The following is a 25888-nucleotide window of genomic DNA, read 5'->3' as shown; positions in this document are numbered from 1 at the left end:
ACAACAAACCAATAATAAAAAAAGAGACAACATGATGAAACTAGTGTTCACAAGAAAACTTCACAAACAATTTAATACATCACATAATAGTTCAACATTGAAAAATTATATAACTCATATGAACCTCCTTTTAGAAATCTCATTATAAAGCATACAAATTTCTCTATTAAATAACCTCTCACCGAGGTTCTTCTCACATCTCATATCATTCATACTCACATTAATACACCATTCAATAAGCCTCAATAAATATCAAATTAATCATACTTAACTCAAAACAAACAAAACATAATTCACACAACCATAGAAAACATGAAAAAAGAGTTGAAACTGCAAATGCCCAATGTAAAGTCTCGCGCCCCATGCCATTCGCCCAACGAAAACCTTACGAGATAATCAATTATCTTACCTAATAATTAATTATTTCAAAGAGATACAAGGCAAAGATGAACTTCTTTTAAAATAATCGATTATCTCACCTGATAATCTATTATTCCATAGATATTTTTAGGCAAAGATGAAATTCTTACTAAAATAAACGATTATCAAATAAGATAATCGATTATTTTAGACAATTTTTACACCAATTGTGATTTTTTTTTATTTGGTTGCACTCTAAACCTATCCAAATGTTTAGAATTTACTCAAATATAATTATCGGTATCATTGATTATCAATATAAATATCAGTATCATTGACTCTATGATTTATTTGAAAACATGTTTAAGATTATAATTGAATGCCAATCACTACAAAAAAGAAGGGCATTACCGAAGGTCAGAAGCCCTCGGAAACCGTCGGTACAAGGTAATTACAGACAGCTTATCGACGGCCAAAGAGCCATCGGTAAATCCCTTGTCGCTAAGATTTACCGAGGGCTACCGCCCTTCGGTAATTACCGAAGGGTACAAGCCTTCGGTAATTACCGAATGGTGCTTGCCTTCGGTAATTATCGAAGGGCGGAAGCCCTCGTTAATTATCGAAGGGCGGAAGCCTTTGGTAAATACCTAACGTACCGAAGGGCACAAGCCTTCGATAAGTTCGAGGCAGATCTAAGGCACAATTGTATTTATTATGAAACCAAACAAACTTGTATAAATTGTTCACAACACAAACAGACTTGCATAACATTTTCCAACAACATACAGACCTACATAATGTGCATCTCAATGATGCGATCATTGATCAGAAAAACAATATAACATCTGAATCATCCAATCATCCATAGAACATGTATTTATAAATAAAACATAAAACAATGTAACATAATGATGTTCTAACATCCAAATCATCCAATTGATCTAACATCCAAATGATCTAAACTCCAAATGTTCTAATATCCAAATGTTTCTATAACAACTAATAACAAAATAAAACTAATAATGTACATAGTTGTGGCTCTCCTATTGAAACACATCACCCACACCTTACAGAAATAAAATAAGAAATCCTTCCACATGCATGCTTTTCCCACATGATCAACCTATTTTAACCCAATTCTTTCTCTTTTCCTTTTTCTTTTCTTTCTTCCTCATAAAGCTTGTAGGACCATCCTTAACTCCTATTCCTAACTTTCTTATTTCTTCTCCATTCTAAAAAGTTGCACAACCCTTACTTATGCACAAACATGAAACCATTCATTCCTTTCTTTAACTCAAACAACCATTTTCTTTATTTCCAATATCTCTCTCATATTCTTCTAAAACCAACAAACCTAACCTCTTTATTTCCTCTTCTCTCTTCTTCCACGTCTTACATCATTCACACTCGTCTTTTCTCCTTCACCTATTTCCTTCATCACCAATACACCCTTATACTCTAAACCTCCTCACTCATCATTCAACTCATTCCCACACTACATTCTAACCTTTCTCTCTTGATCCTATGAACATGTCACACACTGGGTTTACCGAATCCAAGAAGAGTCCGAGAGTGGATCCCGTGTTTGCTTCTTTCCCAATAAAAATACTCTCCTCATTCACAAAATCACATTTTACATATAAAAGTTCATCATATCAATGTCATTTGTTCCCTCATGCATATTCATACATAAACCAATATAAACAAAGTCACTCTCATTACATAAAACTTTTCCAAACACGAGAGAAAACACAAAAGGACCATAAAACATCCACTCAAAACTCATATTCATTTATGTAACCCATCGTGCATTAGATATAACTTTGTTCTCCCCTTACCTGGACTTTTCTTGAGCTTGCTAACCACTTTAACCTCTTACGGTTTTGATGTTAAGAGCCCTGCCGCTTCTCCCCTCTTGCTCGATCAACCACTCTTCCACTAGCCTTCAACAAAAAACCTCAACCGGAGGACCAACCCTTCACAAAAATCCTCCAAAAGAATTGACCTGCATCATAAACAGCAACCCATTAACAACAATAGAGATTCGACCTACATGAAAGGGATGATTCTCGATACCTTACCTCCACAACGGCTTCCCTACACCACGACAGCCAAAGAATGTGCAGGAATCGTCATCCACTAAGAGTCTTCAACCACAATCCCCCAACCACAACACCAACCGTAGCACCAATCGCCTTTGCTCACGACACCAATGTCCTCATCACAGTGTCAATAGCCCACGCACCTCACCTCACAACGATGACCGAATGACCCAAATGCACAAAACGCCTCTGCTCACGAGACCAACCTGGGAAGAACCACGACCAGCTTTCAGCTTTGGGAGGGAAGAAAGAGCAATTAGGTTTTCTGGAGGAGGCGAAAAAAGGTATTCTCTGGTCGACCAAATCGGGCTTGCTCAACCACCTAACGACCACCACCGAACATTCGCTGCGAAGAACCAAAGCTGCACCAACGGCTTCAAATCGACGAAAGACCAAGGGCGGGAGGAATCGCAACAGGGACGACGAAACTACGATTTGAGAGAGGGAAATCCCAATTTTGGGTTTTAATGATGAAGCCAATTACCGAAGGCCCTATATCGTCGGTAATTAAAATCACCTCAGTATTACCGAGGGCTTTAAGGCCGTCATAAACACACCGTCGGTAATACACACGTTTCCTGTAGTGAATTTGCTTATTCGGCCATGAACAAGGTGCCTTAGATCAAACCATAAACTCAAATTTATAACTCCAAATGTACACAGTACAACCCGAGAAATAAGTAGCTAAATCAGTCACATGTGACTCAGTAAGAGACCCAGACATCAAACTTACTTCAATAACCACCCTTCTAAAATTTCACATGTAAAAACCTTAATTTTAGACCAAAAACTCATTATTCTTTTGGCATATTATCAAACCAAGGTTCAACAACAAAGTAACCAAGCAATTTAACAAATATAACATCCCCAATTCAACTTAACATAACCAAACTTCATCAAACAACTCAACATACCAAATTTCATCAAACAATTCAATTTTTCAAATCAACTATCATATCATCATACAAACATCAAATAAAACTTGTTTACGAATTAAAATTAAAATAACTAGCTTCCCTCACATTTCGAATGACCTAACAACTTTAGGATCCTAAAATAACTTCAAAAGCTCATGAAACTCTAATTGCTCCTAGAAACAACAAAAACACGATCAAGGTATACCGTTAGAACTACTAATCATTAAATACTCAGACAGAAGACTAAAAAGACACATGCAAGTTGAGTAGGGTCCACATGCAACAAATATAAAAATAGACCAAAAAATGGTTGAAAGCTCAACTTACTCAAAAAGAGAAACTAATTAGTCTATATTGAAGAACTAGCAGCAATGATCAATCATACGCTCTTGATTTTTTAATTAGACAGACAGAAAAGAAAAAACCTTTTAAAGAAGTTAGAGAACTCTAATGATTTTTGGAAGATATTGGATTTTAAAATAATGAAACTCATTTATAATAATATTTATATTAAAATTATTTTAATATTAAAATAATTGACTCTCTTTAATTTTAAACTATTGTAATATTTTTTAATATTATTTTTCGTTTTATATTTATTTTATCTTGCTTATCTCTTGGAGTGTTTTTTTTGTTCCAATTTTTAAACGGGTTTAATCCCTAAATTAATTAATATTGATTAAAACTTTATCCGACTTGCTTTAGGAAAAAAAAAATCTAACTAACTTTTAAACAAAATACAATTAGTGTGACATCAATAAAAAAATCTTTATAAATATTGACTGCTGAATTATCATGAAATATAACTACCAAAAAAATATAGTTGCAATTTATCAAAAACATGTCATGCTACATGATAGAGAGTAATACCATTCGAAAAATAGCATGGCTATATAAAAAGATTCCAATAATATGAACCAAAAGATTCTATTAACGAAAATAGTTACTTTCATTAACAAAAAATTTCACTAATATTGATAAAATTTCTTGTTGATATTGACAAAAAAAAATCAAGAAATTTTTTAACTAACGTTAATTAAAAAATGTAATAAATTTTCACTGAAATGTTTTTGTAATTATATTAATAAAGAAAACCACAGCTTATATCAACTTAAAATAACTTTAATTGATGTTAATGGAAAAGAATAAAATTTATGTTTGATATCAGTTAAAAAGTATTGTTTATAAAAGAAAAACTTATTGACATCTGTTAAAAAATAAAACTGGCTTACATCACAAAACAAAATTCGCCACAATTTACTTCAATCTAAAATAAATTTTATTATATTTAAAAAATGACATTGAACGTGTTCGTCTTTGCAAAATTGATAAAATCAAAGACTTAACAAAGTTGAGCAAAAGAGTATAAAAATACATAAATAAAAGAAGTTTTTATTTTGACTTTTTAATATGGAATTTGAAATTTTAGTAAACCAATTACTCTTATAAAGTTTTAAAATTTTAATTTTGAAAAAAATATTTAAGCATCATATTTATCTTGAAATATTCGAATTTTCATTAGAAAAATATCACGAGCCGATCTTATCGATTGGAACAAAATTAGAACACCAAAGAACACAATGTAGTAACAATGTTAAATAAATAACAATATGTTGATTTAATAAAAAATTAGATGGTCAAATTTAATTCTATCTCTCGTACACGTTTTATTTTCTTTTAATTTGTGACATTTTCTTACATTAACCTATAAATTTGACTTTATTGGAAACATAGACAGTATACGAAAATTTCTTATGTAATTCAGTCTATTAAAGTTCTCGATATAAAATTGATATTACTTTATTGATCTAAAGTGTTAGTTTGCTATACATATCTTAAAAAAGTGATATTAAATTTGTTTATTGATAGTACTTTACTTTTTCAGAAGTGATATATTTATCATTTTATTATAATCCATATACTTTGATTATTAAAATGGTTACCTACAAAATATATTTGTTATATGATATTATGTATTCTTATTCAAGCCAGATTGCCTAACACTTTAATCAAGTTGAAAATTCCTGCAACGATATGTAATTTTTTTACAGTACTGTAAATTTTAAAAGAACTCTCCAATTAAATGTAGATATACATTGACGTATTATCACTAAAATTGTAAAAAGTTCGAAAAAGAAAAACTTATGCTCCTAAATTATATATATATATATATAGAATAAAAGTTGAAGAACAATATTCCCCAATACTATATTGATGATAATAAAAACGTATTTTTATTTTTAATGATCTAACTAATATAATAAATGTTATTTTTTTAATATTATTATTGATGTATTCTCAAATGATAAATATTCTTGTAATCAAATAGCATATTATACATAATAATTTAATAAAGACATATAGCTTGTTTAGTCCTATCTGTGTGTGTGACGCAAAATTACTTGTTAGTTTATAAATAATAATAAAACTTATTTTTAAAATAACATTTTTACCAGTGGGAATAAAATAACTTTGTATTGTCATTTAATCATAAACTTTTTATATATGTTAAATTTATTTACCTTAATTATTAAAAATTTTATAATGTCTGTGATTGATCCGGAGTTTTGTTTTTTGTTTTTTTACATTTTCCGTGTGTTTTTTGAGTTGCATTTCCCGTTTATGATTATTATATATTTATTTAATTATCTTAAAATTTCAAATATTTTATTTATTTTTAGAGAAATTAATTCGGGTCGGGTATGGGTATGCAACCCTAGGTAGAAAAATGTAGATATGTGGTCATTTGAGTGAGTTATGGAAACGTAATCAACATTTTGCAGTGTGGAGGATCGTCGTCTCCATCCCACACCGTAAGTCTTCTTCTCTCCTCAAATCAAATATCTCAACAATATCACTTCATCTTTTTCACTGCATAGTTTTTCTGTTTTTGCACCTTTTATTTCAATGTTCGTTTCGCAATCTCCTTCGTTGTTGCTGTTTCAACGCTTTTTCCCGTCTCAATTTTGTCGTTCATATTCTCCGATTGAGCGTGTTTTCGAATCAATACTTCATCGAGGGACTGAAAATACCGGCTTACGCACTTCTTCATGAATTTATGTTTGTCGCGGGTTATTTATCGAACACATTCCTTTACAATAATCTGTGATGGTTTGTTATGCTCTAATAGTTGGTTTTCATGTATGGTAATTTATGGATAAAGTTTGTTAAAACTTATCTGTTCCAATACAATCACACTTAGTTGAAATTGATCCACAACGGTGCATAATTCTTTGAAATTTAGGGTAAAATTTATTCACGTTATGAGTACCTTTTTCTTTTAGATGTTTCCTTTTCTCCTTATTTAGTGGGTTTGAGTGTTGCTGCTTCATTTTTGAAAATGCAGGAATTCAATTCAGTTAGTGTGCATATTTTTTAATGGCAAATAGACCGGATCCAGATATTGATGACGACTTTCGTGAGCTTTATAAGGAGTACACTGGCCCCCCAAGTTCTGCTGCTACGAACACGCAAGAGAGGGCAAAACCAAATAAGAGGTCTAATGCAGGGTCTGATGAGGAGGATGAAGGTCGGGACCCAAATGCTGTTCCCACTGATTTCACCAGCCGAGAAGCTAAGGTTTGGGAGGCTAAGTCAAAGGCTACTGAAAGGAATTGGAAGAAAAGGAAGGAGGAGGAAATGATATGCAAGCTTTGTGGAGAATCAGGGCATTTCACTCAGGTATGACAAGTTCCTCTACATTTCCATTATCAATTCTACCCTCCGCCTGCCATCGGTTTCTATTTATATGAGTACTCACATATATATTACACTTCCCAAACCTACCCAGTGCTAACGGGTTGACTTTTAAGCTATTTATTTCTTATTTCAATGGAAAAAGTTGCAACTGATTTCAGTAGACTGGAGGGGGTAAGAGATATTAGTTGTCCCTATTTTTTCTTTTCCTTTGAGTATCCCACTACCGCCTCCGACAAAAAATTGTCTATAATTTTTAGTGGGCACTACTATCTTTATTCATGGTTTCTTTTGGTTCTTGTTGATGCGGTAGAAACTAAATCACATGCTGACTCTTTATTGTTTTGAAGGAAATGGGGAGGCCATCTATTCTTATTTTGGCATCATGATTGACTTTATTTATCATGTTAGGGCCTTGCGGTATTGTGAACATGATTTGTATATAGAATTGTTAGTTAATTTGAAAAAAATATTATGACCACTTTCATTATTTGATTAAATGATATTGTACTTCACAATGTAGGGCTGCCCATCTACCCTTGGAGCCAATCGCAAGTCTCAAGATTTCTTTGAAAGGATACCTGCTAGAGACAAAAATGTACGGGCACTTTTCACAGAGAAAGTTTTAAGCAAGATTGAAAGGGACATTGGTTGCAAAATAAAGATGGATGAAAAGTTTATCATTGTCAGTGGTAAGGATAGATTAGTTATGGCAAAAGGTGTTGATGCGGTACACAAGATTCGAGAAGAGGGTGAACAAAGGGGATCATCTAGTTCTCAAATGACCCGATCAAGATCACCTGAGAGAAGTGAGAGAAGTCCGGTTAATGCACGGTTTCAACGCTCTGAGCCCCAAAGGTCTCATTCTGGACCACGGAATACATCTCAGTTTCAACAAAGGTTTGGTAGGCAGGAGAGGGCTGTTGAAGACCGAATCCGGGAGGATGTTCAAAAGTTTGCTAGAGGTTCTCCACAAGGTAGGGACAGCATAGGATATATTTACAGCATCCTTAGAAAGCTGGTAATCTCATGTTCATAGCCTGATAGGATTCTGTATATTACTACTTCTATAGTAAAATTTAACCTGGAAGGGCCTGCATTGTATTCATTTTTCTCTTGGTTGTCATTTACTTGCAGCAAGAGGTAAGTTCTTAGCCTTCAAGCATTATCTCCGTCCTGAAGGGTTTCCTCCATTACGAACATATTTACTGAAAGGATTGGCTCCCATGGTTTCAGTATGAGAGTATAGAGATAGTTTTTGAATTAAAGCTATGTTAGCATCTTGAATCAAGTGCAATTTGTTGAATTAAAGCAAATCATCTATGTTGGCATCTTGAATCAAGTGCTTAACATACTCTTCATTTCATGAAGCTTATGGAAATAGTGGAGCTAGAGGTCGATCAAGCCAGTCAAGATCTCCAAGACATGCCCCTTTTACAGGAAACTCATATAGTTCTTTTGATGGTCGTAATCAAAACATGGGTGCGTTTAGGAATGATGGCTGGGATCATAGAAGAGAATCTGGTATCCAGCCTGGTCATCAGTTTGATTACAATGCCTCCCCACAGACTTTGGAAGAATTAGAGTTGGAATATAAGAACGAGGCAGCAGAGCTAATGAAAATTCGTGACAGAGAAGAAGATGAAGAAAATTTCAAGCATCGGGAGGTATGGTTACTTCACGCCTGTAATTTGGACATCTTAATCAGAATTAACAATCCTTCATTCTTGCACGTGCCATCTTACTGAAAAAGCAAAGTATCGAAACCTTTGGTATTATTGAGAATTAAGTTAGCCAGCTGCTAAATTAGAAGTGTTTCGTGTGATGATATTTTTATTTCAGTTAAGTTAGTGGAGTCACAGAGAATCATCTTCAATGCTGATGTTGGTATTTATGCTTTGATTGAGATTAATAATTTGTAAAAGGCTTGTAACTAACCTGAACTTTGGTTCTGTGATTTCTTGCAACTTAGCTTGTATAGCAAAGTTTTATTATCTGTATACGTTGGTTTTGCAAGTGAGGAAAGGTAAAATCGGAAGATATGCTGTGTCCTTAATTCAAAGATTTTAATTTTCACTAATTATTATTCTTTTGCTTGTTTATTACTACCACTTCATGATTTTTAATGTTCATTTTATTGCTGGAAGGCTATTAGAGATTTGAGGGAGCAGTACATGAGCAAAGTTGGCTTGGTAAGGGCTACACATGCAAGACAGTGGGAAGATTTCCTTCAGCATGATGCGCAGAGGCTTCAACAGCAGGCAGTTCAACAGATGTCTTCTGGTTATCGAGGTTTTAAACAGCAGAGCTTTCCTGAATATGATGGGTCCTCTGTCAATCCTCCTCCCTATGCTGGGACGAATTTACCATTGGATTCAAGGAACAGGTTCTCAGACAACATGGAACCTTATACTACTAGGCCTCATGATAATTTTGGGGAATTTCATAGGCGTGGAGATTTTGCAAAAGCTTACAACAGATATTAAAATTCTCTATATATCATCAATCAAGTGGTGAGTTGTTCTACTCAGTCTGTCAAACCTACCTAAAAATAGAATTTAATATTTTACTCTAGAGATCTTTTGGTTCCCCTCAACTGTACAGTAAAACTTAGTCTCACTTTAGTAAACACCACTAATCAGATTTGGTCATATGGATTTTGGCTCAGGGTTGGATTGCTATTCTGTTTAATTCTTTTAGTGGTATATATACGTGTACTAAGGACCCACTGTGTGATATTGTCTCATAGAAAGGGCCGATTTTGTAAAAACCATAGATTGTAGTTGACAAAGGTGTAATTGCAGTTTGTTAAAGTGGATATTGCAGATTTTTTTATTCTTATTCAGCATAAGCTTTAATTTTGCTTTAAAAAAACTTTCAGGGTCCAGATTGCTCGAGTAGGCAGTTTAATGCAGTGGAGGACATAAGGTGGGTAAGCATGTTGATTAATCTTAGGATTGGGAAGGACATTCATTTCGGTTGACGGATCCAGTTTTCTTTTGAAATATAGTTGCTCAGTCTTGTTAAGAACTTTGGTGTTAGTTGTGATGCATTGAGTTATTATCCTTAACTGGTAACGTGCTACTGCATCTTGGATTGTGTTACGAAAGATCCTTTGAAAGATTGATTGATTTTAGTAGAATGAAATTTACGTTTTGTTACGACGCAGGTATTTGATGTACCCTTTATGATGTGCTGGGATATTGATTCTCTAGGTTTGTTTGTTTATTCTTGGTATAAATTTCATAGTATCGAATGATTTTTACACAACGAAATTGTTTTCTATAATAAATGTATGAAGATGTGTTTATTTTTACTTTCAACTTTGGCATAAAAGTCATGAATTTAAGGAAGTATTTTCGAAGAGCGTGAATGACTGGAAAAAGAATGTTATATGACCTTCAATTGTTCAGGGGGGCATTGGCAAACTTCACACTTCAAATCCTGGCCATAAATTTTTACTTCACGAGTACGAGGCGATATAGAATTGAGTTTGTTGTGGTTCATTTGGAAAAACAAAGAGGTGTTGTAATTGCGATTAAATCTTCCAAGTTAGAGCTTTGTCATCTGAAACTGTCATGCATGATTGGGATTTAGTTTAATGCAGTGGTAGATTATCCAAGATTTTACATTGTAAGAATTTCTAAAATTCTGAGGAATGTCGTACGCTCCATTTGAAAGTATCGGTTTCTAAAACAGGTCTTTATATACATTTAAATTTATTGCGTCTTGTTTTATATGTATGTTAAGTATTTTCTGAACAGAGGATATTAAGGGAGATTCATATTGCACTTGAGTGCAAACAAAGAATAAAATTTGAGTAAGAATTGAGTTACATTTTTAAGGACAAAACATCTTTAAACATGTCAAAATTTACTTCCTGTTCACTTGAATGGATTTAAGAGAGAGTGATGAAATGAATTTGAGAGGATTTAAAGATAAATCTTTTGTTGTTTATTTGAATAGATTTTGGAGGTAAGTAAGAGTGGATTTGGAAATAAAATTTGTGAGAATTAGTGTATAATTTGATTGATATGATAGATTAAAAAAATTTATTTCCAAATTTACTCTCACTTTCAAAATCTACTCAAATAAACAACAAAAAAGTTTACCTTCAAATTCTTTTAAATTCATTCAATCACTTTTTTTTAAATCCATTCAAGTGAACAAAGTTTTAATGTTTGGATTTCAATATTACAGTTGTTTGTCCTTTTATTGGCATTGTGTTTATTAGGATGTTTCTGATTTTCTTTTGGTCTATTTGCACTGTGATTGTGTTATCCACCTGTCCGATTTGGGTTCTTCCACTAAGATATTGATTGAATAAGTTGCACTAGTTCCCTCTAATAAATAGACGAGTTTTCCCTCCCCTAGCTCTAAGTAAGAGTCAGGGATATCTTTTGTAAGCTCTCTTCGACGAGAAAGGACGGGTAAAAAGGAAAACAAATAATGCCCGTTTGAAAAACTGCTTTTCGAAATGGTTTAATGTTTTTAATAATAAATTTGGTTTAAATAACATTTTAGTATTACCATGTATTTTAATATTTGTCACTGAGGCGTCTTTGTTTAGATTTTCTTAAAACCGATTTAGTTTTTATGTTTTCTATATATATTTTTTTGTTTTATTTCATAAACATATTCTTAGAGCAATGACATTGCAAATGGCGGTTGGAAAAATATATTTCGTTTTTCTAAACTCTAGAGTTAAGTGGACATCTTTCAATATAGTACGTATTTAAAATGAATATATATATATATATATATATATATATATATATATATTGTAAGGATTAAAATAATGTTTTTTTATTCTTGTAAAGAATAACAGTATATTGGTTATGTTGACAATTGTGACAGAATGATAATGATTCTTACTTGCATTTAGTGTTATCAAAATAGGTTAAAACTTGCAAGTCAATTCCACTCACCAAGGGTTTGAGTCAGATTTAAAAAAATTACAAATTTTAATATAGGATAAAATTGAACTCAATCCACTAAGAACACGGTTTGCCAATCTATGCATAAATTTTAAATAATATTAAAAAATAAAAATCTAAACCTAATAACTAATGGTGGCCTAGACTGGGTTCAATTTTTTGGGACTGGCTAGTAAGTGAGCCGGGTTAGGTTGCCTAATTAAGTGGTCAAGTGGTAGTGAGCCGGACAAGTCGGATCAGGTGACCCGTTTTCACAAAACTACTTGTGACAAAGCTGCTGGCTTGGACAATTTGGTCTAGTTGTGAGGTTGCTTAGATAGTCTTGAGAGGATTGGGGTAGACAATACACGACCTTGACCACCTTTCCCTTGCCAAATGTAGTTTTGACAGCACTACATTCTTTTCATCATCACCATTGAGTCCATTTGGTTGTTGACGGTTTCCCTCTTGTGTTTGGTTGTTCATAATGTTCTTTATGGTCACCATGTGGACTTAAAAGATTTCACTCGATCCCATGGTGAGCGTCAAATTGTTTCAAACATGTAAGATTGAGTTTTCACTCAGTCTTACTCTCTTATGCTCCTTTCATTGTCTGAACACTCCAACCGATCAGGTACACCAATTAAAGATATTTTGTTACTTAAGTTAGTTTGGTATTTGATCGATTTGACAATTAATGTTATAATAAATGCGTCGTAAAAGTTGTAAACAATCATACTTTTGACTTATATTTATAAGTTTCTTCATGGACCTTTGATTGTGGTTGATCAAATCACAACTCAATTATGTTAAATCTGATTACTAACCTATTTAACTTAGCTTAATATCTTAATTTGACTGATTTCGACTGGTTTCATTTCAGCTTAGATATTAATTTGAAAAGTACTATAAGTATATATGTTGGTCGGTTAATACAAAACTTTATTAAGGATAACTTTTCAGTAATAAGAAAGTTACGAAAAGGTTAAAAATAAGTTCATAATAAAAAATATGATCGATACATGTTTAAACTTCAACTAATATGTGAACAATGTAAGTCCCGTTAGCCATGTCTATAAATAGGAATATGTTTTGGGATAACATGTTAATTTTTTCCACATAAAAATATTTGCTCAAATTAAATAAACACACTAATTTAGATATCATAGTTTTTTCTGCATGTATCTAAAAATCGAAGACCGAAAACTCCAATCAACTAGGAAAAGTTAACTTAGGGAGAGAGTATCGGACGCCAATAAAACAGAGATAGTGAAAAAGTGATAAATAAATAATAGTAATTTTATAGGATTGTTTGAGTATTGTAATAACACGGAGGTTTTGAAAATATAAGAAAAACAAAGCATTTGAATAAATTGAAACATGAAAAGGAAAAATAAAAATAAAAATTATTTATAATAGGATTGAATGAACAAATATATAGACGTAGAGTGATTTTTTAAGTAGATTTTATGATGACAGAAAAGGTTCCAGAAAATTAAAAATAAAAAGATAGTCAAGTAATATGTTTGTAAATTTGTTGCCGATATATTATTTTAAAATTTATTTACACCAAAACTGAAATATACGCACTATACTTTCCTGTAAATTAATAATTGAAATATTTAATTTAAGTTTGAGGGAGAAAGAAAAATCTAAAAATGGATTTTATAAACACAAAAAAGAGGTTCAGAAAAAGTTTAAAAAATAGAGTTAACTGATATATTATAACATCCCAAAAATATAGTGTAAAATCATATAGAGAATAATCACATGTTAACAATACTACAGATCAGTTCAACACTCAGTTATATACAATTACGGCCGAACGACCTTACATAACATCAAAGAATTTAAAACCACTACTCTAACTGCCACTAGACCGAACGTTCTACAAAAGAAATTCATACCGAGCGGTCTTACAAAATATAAAGCTAATATCAGACCGAACGTTCCTAAGGTTCGCCCTTCACTTCCTTCGCGTCTTCCAATACTTCTTCCAGAAGCTCTTCTCCTTCTGCTTACATCCACACGGATGATTATTGCAACAGGACAACGACAGGACGTACAACACAAACAAAATGATAAACAGGGTAAGCTTATGTAATTTAATTTATTCAATCACAACATACAACATTCATAACAAAACCAACAACGACCACATCATAATTCATACATCCAAGGCATGCAAAAACGACCACTTGACTCTGACTGTCCGAACTGTATGAATCCTGTGTAGCTACAACGTTCGTGCACCCAGGTGATGTAGTAACTGGGATACCCTCAACAGCTGCCACCCGAGGTTGATCCGTTCCGTCCAAGTTAACCTTATGGACTAGGACCTCATGCCATTCCCACACGTGACTTACTCCTATCTACATGAGAACGAGTAATCATGGAATATCAGGATGAACGCCCGTTAAGCTTTGCCCACATTCATACTTTACCAATCAATAACCACTTTCTGAGATATCCCTCCCTAGAATACTCGTTCATAATCAAACTATTTCATACACATCACATTTCAAATTCTCTCAGACTTTATCATCCACATATTCCAATGAAATAAGATCATACATTCTTATCATAACCCAAGTACGACTGGTATAATAAGACCGAGCGCTACTCATCTACTTCAATAAACAGACTCCCAAGAGTTCAAACCGGACGCCACGAAGCCTAGGCCGAGTACTAAGACTCTAGGCTGAACACCTTTTAAAGACCAACATGATTTATACTAAATAATAATATTGATGAGAAACTATGAATTAACGAATGTTATCTAGTTTGAATAAAGACTCTGATTCTAAGCACAATAATACTATATTACAGAAAACAAGACCCAGCACTTGGTTTAAGACCGAGCCCTGTAGAAACCGAACACTATTGAACGAGCGTTGGTCCAAGACCAAGTGCTTATCAGGAACGAGCGCTACTCAGACTGAAAGATTGGTCTAAGACCGATCGCTAATAAACTCTTAGAAAAAAAATGAACATATATATACAATTGAGCCACCACTTATTCTGAATGAAAAGAACGATAACGTCTATGACTTTAGGTAGTATATAACACATTAATTAAATTGTTTAGGAAGTCTAAAGAAGAACTATACTTAGGCCAAACACTCATTCATACATTTCTAATATTATAACACGATCGTTATTACCGTAATTCCTTGTATAAGAGAACCTAATATAGACGGACGCTCAAAGGGGAACGAAATGGTTAATACGAACTTTCGGTCAAAGTTTAACAAATCCTATGTATTATTACAGGAAAACTCTTAGATTCTATTCCCAAAACATGAGACTCAGGTAAGTCCATGTACTCCCAAGAAGAACCGAACGCTCGTTAACAACTCTCGACCACACTACCACCTTTACTCAGACTACCACAGTTTGAATATCAAGGCCTATCTTAACTCAATTCACAACATGCATCATTCATCCATCCACACGTCCAAACAAGCAGTACATACATATCTCATATTCATCAAATAATCAAACAACGTATCATGCATCCCACTACTTGGGATTTTGGGTGCGTTTTAATGGGTCTAACATATATTTATAAAATTATCAGGGAATATATTTCTCTAAAAATTATGTATTGTTTCAAATTACTATTATACGTTATTACAAACAATAAATAAATGTAAACTAAATTAAAATTATAATAGCACTAAGCCAAAATAATGTATTACCGAGGGACAATAAGGCACGCTTTGATAAATTATATATCTTTTGGAACGAACAGACAAAGTTTTCTGATTCTTATTTCATCGTCTTTTTTTTCCTTCTTCTAGTTTTTTAGTTATTTATGCTGTACCAAACAAGCGCAAAGGTTTTAAATACAAAATTTATTATAATTGATTTACATAGAATAAGTGATAACAAAAATAAAAAAATTTATAGCGTAATACTTCGCACATAATAACTTATAAAAATCCATATTATTATTTTTATTTGGTTTTATCAAATTTAATTAAACATTATATTTAATTGATTTAGTTTAGGTTGAATCAAATTAGACTTAGAGTTCGAATTAATTTAATTGGTTGTGTTTTAAACTTTAGATTAATGAAGTGAATTCAAACTTATAAATCTCAGATAGATATTTCAGAAGTTAAAATTCAGGAAATACTAACTGAGTTGGAAATTATGTATAAAATGAGTAAATTTGCAGCTCCTTCAAATGATGCTCACTTGAAATTTAAAGCTGAAAAGAGAGAGAAGAAAAGAACAAAAACATAAAATTTTAGGATTTATATATTAAGTAAAAATTTCCCTTAAAACAGGCAATAAAGAGTTATTTGTTTTTATTTCCAATCTATGTACATGCTTCAATCTTTTCTTTACATAGACAAGTGTGGTTGAAGAAGCTTTTTTTTTTTTAATAATTTTTTATTAATTTCAGATAGAGTTCTGTTTGAATTTTGCATTATGTTTATACTTTTTAAATGAAAAAGACCACTATCCCAGTTTTTGGTCTGTTATTTGTTGACCAGAAACTTTCAGGGACTTTTCTTCCTCCACTCCCATAATTTCTAAATACATTCGTATAATTATTTGCAGTAACACATTTTATCTATTTTATTATAAATAGTTATTTTAGTTTCAAAAATAGTTAAATTTTTAAAAACTGGTCAAATTTAAAAAATAATTAAATTTTAAAATAATCATTTAAACAGATAATTATTTTAGTTTAAAAAAAGTTACTAAAAATAAAACGTGTACACAAAAAAAAAAGTGAACCCCTGGTATAAATAAAAATTGACATATGATTATTTGATCTGAAAATATTTGATTCTAGAATTTTTTTTTTATGTTTTTAAACATGATTTTCATAACAGTTTTGAGAACAAATTTTTCGAAGTGACAATTTTTTTTTGCAAAACGAATTTTATTTTAGAATTAGTTTGTGTTAAATAGGTTTTTAATCCTGATAAAAATTAAGATTAGTCTTTTTTTTTTAATTTTGAATTAATTTAATTTCTTATTTTTAAAATACCGTAAATTTAATATTTTTAATCAATTTTTATTAAATTTATTTGAAGCATATTTTTAAAATAGGTATAAAATGTCAAATAAATTTAATAAAATTTAGTTAACAAGATTAAATTTACGTATTTTTTTAAACTGAAAGAGTAATTCAAAATTTTAACGAAAATTAAGAAATAAAAATATATTTATTTATTTATTTTTTTCTTGCACGGTATGTAACTATGATAACATAGGGGAAGATATGACAGTTGGGACTGTGACCATAGTAATATAGGGTGCATTTAGTAATACTTGGGTGTTGAAAGAATATGTTCATGATCCAAAAAAGTGGTTTGGCCCATAAAAAGGAGAATAAGACGCATATTGGGCTGTGACAAAAAATAATGAAAACCGTGGGCTGAATTGTAATTACAGATATTTCATCTTCCTCACTAGCCATCAGCATTAGGTCTGGTCGTTTTATAATTGATAATTACAAACATCAGCTTTAGCCCTAGCAATAGCATCTTCGTTCCTGCACCAGTTTGGACGGATCGGGGTCGGGGGATTAGGGTTTTGAATTTGATGGGTACGGAGAGAAAGAGGAAGGTGAGCTTGTTCGACGTGGTAGATGATTCTCTAGCGAAAAAGGCGAAATCAAATGGCGGCGCCAATAACAGCGTTGCCAATGCTCTCATCAATCGCTGGAACGCAAGGCCTTACTCTCAGAGGTACTTCGATATTTTGGAGAAGAGAAAAACCCTCCCTGTTTGGCACCAGAAAGAAGAGTTCTTACAAGTTCTCAAAGATAACCAGACTTTGATTCTTGTCGGTGAAACTGGTAGTGGCAAAACCACTCAGGTTTGTTTTGTCCAACTTATTTATATTTATAGATTGGTTATTTGTAGTATCATAATGTCTTGTAGCGTGTATTAGGGCATTTTTTTTTTGTTTTATCTTGATAGACAAATGTTAGGACGAAAAATGTGTTGTCTAGGTTTTACTGTGTGTGCATGTCGCTAATTAATGAAAGGTTTATTTTTTATGTTTTGGGGTCGCAGATTCCTCAGTTTGTTTTGGATGCTGTCGAGTTAGAGACACCAGACAAACGTAGGAAGATGATGATTGCGTGCACTCAGCCTCGGAGAGTGGCTGCGATGTCTGTTTCGCGTCGTGTGGCTGAAGAGATGGATGTAACCATAGGGGAAGAGGTTGGTTACAGTATCAGATTTGAAGACTGCAGTAGTGCGAGGACAGTTTTGAAGTATGTTTAGCTTGCTATTATATTGTTTTCTATTATTAACAAGTCCCCGTTGGTCTTTGTGTCTTAAAAACATATTAGGCTCTTAAAAGATAATCATGCCTTAAGAGTCTGTTTGGTTCGACTCGGAGGACGGGAGGGATTTTAGTTAGATATTATGTTTGATAGAGAGGAGGGAGAGGAAGCATTTTAATGTGGGGAGGGGGTGGGGGGTGAGAATAGCTCTGTTTTTGTTTGGTTCACAAGGGAGTGGGGAGGGATTTTAAAAATGAATTTACTTTCATACGTTATAATTTTGATGCTGATAATGTAAATAGATTCTCTTTTCAGTACAATTGTCATGTTTTAAATAACGCACCCTTCCCTCCAAATCCCCCAATATTGATAAATTTAACCAAACATAAAAACTTTAAAACCATCCTCCCTTCATTTTCCTCCAATCAAAACTATATAAAGGATTAATCATTGGCTCTTGTTGATACTATGGCATATTTATTAGTTCTAAGTTTGATATGCCTTGTCTATACTTTCGTTTTCTTTCTGCATTGTTTCATCCAGTCTCACAAGTGGATTTCACAGGTATCTAACAGATGGTATGCTCTTAAGGGAAGCAATGACAGATCCGCTGTTGGAACGGTACAAGGTTATTATTCTTGATGAGGCTCACGAGAGGACTTTGGCCACTGATGTGTTATTTGGCCTTCTGAAAGAAGTGCTTAAAAATAGACCTGACTTGAAGTTGGTTGTTATGAGTGCTACTCTTGAAGCTGAAAAGTTTCAGGGCTATTTTTTTGGTGCCCCTCTCATGAAAGTTCCTGGAAGGCTACATCCTGTTGAAATTTTCTACACACAGGAACCTGAAAGGGATTACTTGGAGGCTGGCATTAGGACAGTGGTACAAATACACATGTGTGAACCACCTGGAGATATACTTGTTTTTCTGACTGGAGAGGAAGAGATAGAAGATGCTTGCCGCAAAATAACAAAAGAAATTTCTAATCTGGGAGATCAGGTGGGCCCTGTGAAAGTGGTACCCCTGTATTCTACCCTTCCTCCAGCTATGCAGCAGAAGATTTTTGAGGCACCGCCACCTCCATTGAAGGAGGGTGGAATTCCTGGAAGGAAGATTGTGGTCTCAACAAACATAGCAGAAACTTCGTTGACAATTGATGGTATTGTTTATGTCATTGACCCTGGCTTTGCTAAGCAGAAGGTTTATAATCCACGAGTTCGTGTGGAGTCTTTATTAGTATCACCAATATCAAAAGCTAGTGCACATCAGAGGTCTGGGCGTGCCGGAAGAACTCAACCAGGGAAATGCTTTAGACTTTATACAGAGAGAAGTTTCAATAATGATCTTCAGCCACAGACCTATCCAGAAATTTTAAGATCAAATCTTGCCAATACAGTTCTTACTTTGAAGAAACTAGGTATAGATGATTTAGTGCATTTTGATTTCATGGACCCGCCTGCTCCTGAGACATTAATGCGTGCATTGGAAGTGTTGAATTACTTGGGTGCACTGGATGATGATGGTAACTTAACTAAGCTGGGTGAGATTATGAGTGAATTTCCCTTGGATCCACAGATGTCGAAGATGCTTGTTGTCAGTCCTGAATTCAACTGTTCAAATGAGATTCTGTCAATTTCTGCCATGCTGTCAGGTAATCTTCTTTTTTTAATTACTTTTTAGTCTGTCCAGTATCCCCCATAATGTTAAGGAAATGTAGTTATGCGGGGATCCATTTTGAAATGGACTCCCTGCTGTTGGGCTTGTGCAAGAGGATAATCTTGTGAATATGTTGGGGGATGTTTGACTGCTTACACGTGTGCTTAGTTGCACATGAATGTGGTCAGATGAGTGTGTCCTATTAGGTTGTCATCAGCAACTGTCTTCTCTGGGTTCCATGCCCCCGGTTGGCATGCACCATAGGATTCTAAGTAAGTGCTGATGCATTAGTTGCAGTTTCTCAGTATTCTCATGAAGCAAATGGTGTGGTGTCGCCTCTATGCATCTGCTGACCTACCGTGGACCTCCTCTGTGGTAATCAATTTCTTTCTTTAGTACCCAATTGCTTTGTCCGGCCTAGGGAGGCTCAAAAAGCTGCGGATGAAGCTAAAGCTAGGTTTGGGCACATTGATGGAGATCATCTGACGCTGTTGAATGTCTATCACGCATACAAGCAAAATAGTAAGTAGTTATTTTTGGTAGCTCGTATTTTTATTCAAGAACAGGTTGCATTGTAGATTTTTATATTAACTTTCTTAATTGTAAATGTTTTTTCAGATGAGGATCCCTCTTGGTGCTATGATAACTTTGTTAATCATAGGGCATTGAAATCAGCTGATAATGTTAGACAACAGTTAGTGCGTATCATGGCCCGGTTTAATCTGAAGCAATGCAGCACTGACTTTAATAGTCGCGACTATTATGTCAACATAAGAAAAGCTATGCTAGCTGGGTATTTCATGCAGGTAGCTCACTTGGAGCGTACAGGACACTACTTGACGGTGAAAGACAACCAGGTTTCTTAAGATGAACTGCTTTTTGTCTTGTATTTTGTTTTTGTCATCATAGGAGCTAGACTGTCAGCTCTATTATTGTACTTTTATGATTTCTAATGTTTATGTTCTGATCGTAGGTGGTGCATTTGCATCCATCAAATTGCCTGGACCACAAGCCTGAATGGGTAATTTATAACGAATATGTTCTTACCAGTCGGAATTTTATTCGTACTGTTACAGACATACGAGGGGAATGGTAAGATTCTTTCTTTGTTTATGGATTGTTGATCCTTGTGCCATCATAGATGCAAACTCTTCAATGCTTGTTATGTTTAGTGTTGTTAAGTAAAATTCTGATGAAAATGGGAACTCGTCTTCAATTAAAATGGAAACTGCACGATGGAAACATTTAAATACAGTATTCAGTCAGATGCGATTTGTGACTGAAGTACATCATCAGAGTTTAGAGGGGAGGGAGTTGGATTTGTATAGTATAATGTTTTTCTTAATATGATTTTGGGTCGTCAAGTCTTTTTCCTTGTCCTGACATGCAAATCTCATTTACACAGGTTGGTTGATGTAGCACCACATTACTATGATTTGTCTAATTTCCCCCAATGTGAGGCAAAGCGTGTTCTAGAGAAACTTTACAAGAAGCGAGAAAAGGAGGAGGAAACCCGGAGTCGCAGATAAAAGTCGTAGTCATCCACACTATTTTTTTGCTTTTGGATTTGGATTGGATATATCCTCTTCTGTCACTGAGACTTAGATCATGATTCCTCGTAGCACTTTTGCCATTTTTACTACCTTTTATTATTAAATCTGAAAGGAATACTGATTGTCAGTAGTGTAGTTAAAAATGAGCTATAAGTTTATGTACCATTGCCAGAGTAATAGGGAACCTTTTTTTAATCACCGTTCATCTTCTGTTGTACCTTAAGTCAAAATTTGTTTCTGGATTTTATTCTCGTTAAAGGATAGATACCCATCATAAATGTCTGGATGTCGGAATTCATTTATACTAAACCGGGAGTGTTTATTATCACTTTAATTTATTTTTTTGGCTATTCTTTTATTACTATTTGTATTGTTACTCCTCTCGCTACTCTGTGTTACAGCATATACAATGGATTCTTGTAAGCAACTACACAAGATTCTTAATTTCATTAAGCTCCATTGTGATACATCATTGATACTTTAAGTGACATGGACTAAAACATCCGTATTGAGAGGTTTAAGGAAAATCTATCATAGTGTCAAAACATATGTTAAGGTATAAAAAGTAAATTAAAACGTAGGTTGAGGTTTAAACGTATATATATTTTAAACTTACATTAGTCTATGTTGTCAAGATTTGCATACCTAAAATACGTCAATTATTAATCTTTGATGCATAATGTTGCGAATCTTCTAAAAAGCATTAGTATATATCGCATATATATATTACATTAATTCAAGTTTGTAATACGAACAACAGAACTATTATTACATTAAAACAAACTTGTTCACTCTTTACAACAACATTTTAAGGGCAACCACTTTATGATACACAACATTGAAGCCTATGAACATAAGAAACACAAAATTAAACCTAGAAAAAAATTGCCAAATCAGAAACCCCGCCATTCTCTTTAATCCAAGCAAGGTTGAGAGTCAGTTTGCAATCAGGCAGCCACTGGAAAGCAGCATCAGAACCATTCAGTTGGAACTTCTTTGGAGATTGAGTTGAGTAAGCAAGGAATCTCCCACCACCCTTAACCTTAACTTTAACATCCTTCTCAATATACTCCAATTCTTGAATTGTGCCTCCACTGTTGAACATGTTTGTTAGCCCAATGGGTGCAAATTTTATGTTGCCACTACCTAGCTTTTCAACTGGGACAAAGTTATAAAGTTCAAAAGTGGATGGTTGAATAGTTAATTGCAGTGGTTCAGACACGGGGGTCATCAAATGCAGTACCTCAGCCTGATTGAGGTACACAACATACTCCTCTGCCTTACCCATATGTTCTGCTTCTTTCTTTTGATCCCATTCAACCTCAGTTACATGAACAGTGCATGATATTGCTTTGTAACACTCTGGGAAACCCCTGAATTTCTTCCCCTTTGGGTCCCAACCAGCCCCTTGACAGTTGAAAGCACCAATAACTCCTCCATACTATTACATCAACAAAATTGTTGTTAGAAATACCTTATTGTGTGTAAAAAATGGACAATGAGACAAATACCTTATTGAAGTTCCAAATTTTGAGAACGGTTTTTTGGTCAAAGAGAGGGCTCCTGAAAAGGCAGTCTCTTGTTGGAAGGGGAAAATATATGCATTTGGGCACGGTATCATCAGGGAAGACAAGCTTCTTAATGAGATCAAAATCATGAGAGCCAACACTATCACTCACATAGACAGGACCACCACAAATAGCCCTTGAACCAGCATGAAATTTTGCACACTCATGATCCGATTGAAACATGTCCCAATCGGGTTGAATTATCTGTCCCATCAACAAGCTGTTGTAGGAACAGTGAATCATGTGCGCCCCCTGTAACCAGAACACTCACATTGGGTCCCCATTCGGATCTTGGAACCAAAAGTCATCCCCTGTAGTCAATTTTTTTTCTTCTTAAAATTCGTTTAATTTCATTTTCCTTGCATATCTTATGAATATAGCAATAAAATTCATCAAAAGTACATAGAATAATGCTTACCAACTCTTCCAAAGGGAATTTGTTTGGTTCCAAGGAAGAAGAAATCGTTGACTGTTGCATACTAGCGATGATTGCACTTCCATTGAATATCTTGATAATGGAGTTTGTCAACCCATCGTAATAAGCCTTGGCAATCTCCACTCTGCCTCCATATTCCTCGCATACGTATTCAAGACTCTGCATGTACAGTCAAAGTTAATGAGTAATTGATTAAAGAGTCATGCTAAAGAGTCAAAGTTAAAATAGACTAAAAATAGGAAAAATAAAGTAAAATAAAGCTCACGTGAATGACGTCAATTTTGACTCCAGTAACACCGGCTTGGGCAAGATAAGAGTGCATGGAATCGTAGAGGTCATTAGCTTGATGAGGATGAACAAGCCCTATGGAACCTTCCACTATTTTATCCACTGCAAGATCCTTCATGGTCCCAACAAGACCAGGAGAGAGTTTGCATGGTATTATTTTCGAATCAAGATGTGTAGTTCCTGGCCTCACACCACCCCATCCGCCACAGAGCGCATTCCACACATAAACATCATCCAAACCTTTGAATTCAGTCCTCAAATCCGTTGTGAAGTCCTTCATCCCACCACACTCCGCTTCTTTGCAACAACACCCTCCACTTTCGTTGCTCTCCTTTCCCTTTCCCCCAAAGAGATCATCAATTTCCTCTCTCACCTTCACAATCATCAACTCTATCTCGGCCAAATCCGAACCCCCAGCTGAAATAGCTGCAGCTTGCTTCCCCAAATGCTCAGCTTCAATCCCCTTCGAAATCAACTCCTTTATCGTCTCCGGGTTGAAAGAAGGAGCATCAGGACCCAATAGAAGACCCTTTTGGTATTTTCTAAACTTGTCACCTTCTTCAAACCTATGAAGCCTCGCAGTCATTTGTTCCCCACCAAGAACAAGATTCTTAGCATCCTCGTTGGGGTCCTCATCATCAAAATTCACACTTTGCCAACCGTCATCGATGATAACAAACCTCGGAGCCACGCCACCCTCACTGAAATCCTTAAGCCCATGCCAAACACCAACGGGGTTCACGGTTAAGTAAAACGCATCCCAAGTGCACCACCCGAATTTGTCAACAATTCTTGGCACCGTTTTCTCCTCCAACAACCTAAACGAGTCAAGGTGAACCCTGAGAGCACTGTAGGTCTCTCTCATCAAGTTGTAAGGGTGTTCAGCCACGTGGACGTATGCAATTGCACCGAAACGCGATGCTCTCACACTTAAGGAGAACCACTCTCCGCGCAAATCTTAACATGATCATCAGAGCCAGGGTGAAGCGCCGACCTGAAGCTTTTTTCTATTATCGGAATGATTACGACATAGGATTCTGTTTCGGGGACTTCTATGAGGACCCTCTGGGTTTCAATTTGTAAGTCTGAACCGGAATTTCCGACCCACTGGGTCGACCACCATGTTTTGAACCTGAAGATGCTAAGGAAGTTTCTACCTCTGAAGCTTCCCAAGGAGTTTATCAATCTGTCGGAGGGTGAAACATGGGAGAATCCGAGGAAGCCACCTTTGTGTGACGCAGCAATGACACGTTGAAGGATGGAAGATGGGGCATCACGAAATTCACAGATTGAGCAGAAGGAACTAAAAGTGACATTCTCGGGCACGTGAGAGAGTAATACCACACCTTTCACGGTGAGTTTCCCGTCAGATAAGTCGAAAACCTTTTCCGATGGCTCCAGTCCTAACGTGGCATTCACTGGATCGTTCGGAGGAGCCATGGAGAATGAACAACGAAGAACAAGAACAAAGAAGAACAGAGGACAAAAGGATTCAAAACTATAAAGACAAAGACAAGAAACCTTACTTTGAGAATTAGAGAAGAAAGCTAGCTAACTAGTGGGATATGTATACCAATTTGGTGACTGTTTCCACTATGAAAGGAATGAAAAAGTGAAATTATAAGCGATGGTTGGGAGATTACAGACATTCATTCATTTTATCGGTTATATTTATGGTAGGACAGGGAAAAAATGGAAGAGTGGAAGGTTATGAAAAGTAGAAAAAGAGACTTTAAGCTTTTAGATGAAGAAGATACGAAGAGCATGAGAGTAACTGTGGCAAGTTGGTGAATGGAGAGTGTCTCATATGGTTAGAATATAGAGTACAGTAAGCAACCTTTGTTTAGTTAAAAAACGAGTAAATATTATTTTACACGTCTAAATATTTTACATTCATTTTTATCCATGTAATTAATTTATTTTTTATTATTTTCTTTCTTTTAATATAAAAGTTTATACTCTTTTCATCATTTTATCTTTCTAGCCTGACACTAGTAACAACACTTGTATTTCTACCTATGTAATTAATTAACTTGTCTTCGTTAAATTAACTAGCCTTCTTTTATATGCCAGTTATCTTCTTCTTCCTCCATTGACCTCTCCTCAGTTCTCTATCTTTTTCTTTTTCAAAAAGATATTCTA

The 25888-nt window shown here is 34.4% G+C and overlaps 2 protein-coding genes and 1 pseudogene across 8 annotated transcripts; 2 read left to right on the top strand and 1 right to left on the bottom strand.

The window, feature by feature from the left end:
* Positions 1 to 6088: 6088 nt before the first annotated feature.
* Positions 6089 to 10239, top strand: LOC108329414 (uncharacterized). The gene is made up of 6 exons (XM_017563602.2): positions 6089 to 6192; positions 6726 to 7060; positions 7599 to 8052; positions 8447 to 8742; positions 9223 to 9588; positions 9957 to 10239. Exons 2-5 carry the CDS (start codon positions 6758 to 6760, stop codon positions 9559 to 9561), a joined length of 1392 nt encoding a protein of 463 aa, XP_017419091.1. The 5' UTR covers positions 6089 to 6192; positions 6726 to 6757; the 3' UTR covers positions 9562 to 9588; positions 9957 to 10239.
* A 7191-nt stretch (positions 10240 to 17430) lies between these two features.
* LOC108329173 (probable pre-mRNA-splicing factor ATP-dependent RNA helicase DEAH2) lies at positions 17431 to 21652 on the top strand. Of its 7 annotated transcripts, none has more exons than XM_052873508.1 (7): positions 17434 to 17832; positions 18033 to 18235; positions 18812 to 19896; positions 20298 to 20423; positions 20520 to 20758; positions 20875 to 20922; positions 21307 to 21652. In XM_052873508.1, exons 1-7 carry the CDS (start codon positions 17557 to 17559, stop codon positions 21313 to 21315), a joined length of 1986 nt encoding a protein of 661 aa, XP_052729468.1. In that variant the 5' UTR covers positions 17434 to 17556; the 3' UTR covers positions 21316 to 21652. The 7 variants fall into 7 exon arrangements, 3 of the variants coding, with proteins under 3 accessions (XP_052729469.1, XP_052729468.1, XP_017418745.1); XM_017563256.2 differs by having other exon boundaries at positions 17437 to 17832; positions 20875 to 20993; XM_052873509.1 differs by lacking the exon at positions 20298 to 20423 and having other exon boundaries at positions 17431 to 17832; positions 20708 to 20758; positions 21307 to 21393.
* Positions 21653 to 22198: 546 nt separating this feature from the next.
* On the bottom strand, positions 22199 to 25814 carry LOC108327052 (stachyose synthase-like; annotated as a pseudogene).
* Between the last annotated feature and the right edge of the window lie 74 nt (positions 25815 to 25888).

Source organism: Vigna angularis, chromosome 2 (genome assembly GCF_016808095.1).
Source record: "Vigna angularis cultivar LongXiaoDou No.4 chromosome 2, ASM1680809v1, whole genome shotgun sequence".
Lineage (NCBI taxonomy): Eukaryota > Viridiplantae > Streptophyta > Magnoliopsida > Fabales > Fabaceae > Vigna > Vigna angularis.
Note: the sequence above shows the minus strand (reverse complement) of the source record. Positions and strands in the feature narration are given on the sequence as shown.

Coding starts and splice junctions, on each gene's coding strand:
- LOC108329414 (XM_017563602.2), top strand. CDS start 6,758: ATGGCAAATAGACCGGATCCAGATATTGATGACGACTTTCGTGAGCTT. Junction 7,061..7,598: donor AATCAGGGCATTTCACTCAG/GTATGACAAGTT, acceptor TTCACAATGTAG/GGCTGCCCATCTACCCTTGG. Junction 8,743..9,222: donor AAAATTTCAAGCATCGGGAG/GTATGGTTACTT, acceptor TATTGCTGGAAG/GCTATTAGAGATTTGAGGGA.
- LOC108329173 (XM_017563256.2), top strand. CDS start 17,557: ATGGGTACGGAGAGAAAGAGGAAGGTGAGCTTGTTCGACGTGGTAGAT. Junction 20,759..20,874: donor TGACGGTGAAAGACAACCAG/GTTTCTTAAGAT, acceptor TTCTGATCGTAG/GTGGTGCATTTGCATCCATC. Junction 20,994..21,306: donor ACAGACATACGAGGGGAATG/GTAAGATTCTTT, acceptor TCATTTACACAG/GTTGGTTGATGTAGCACCAC.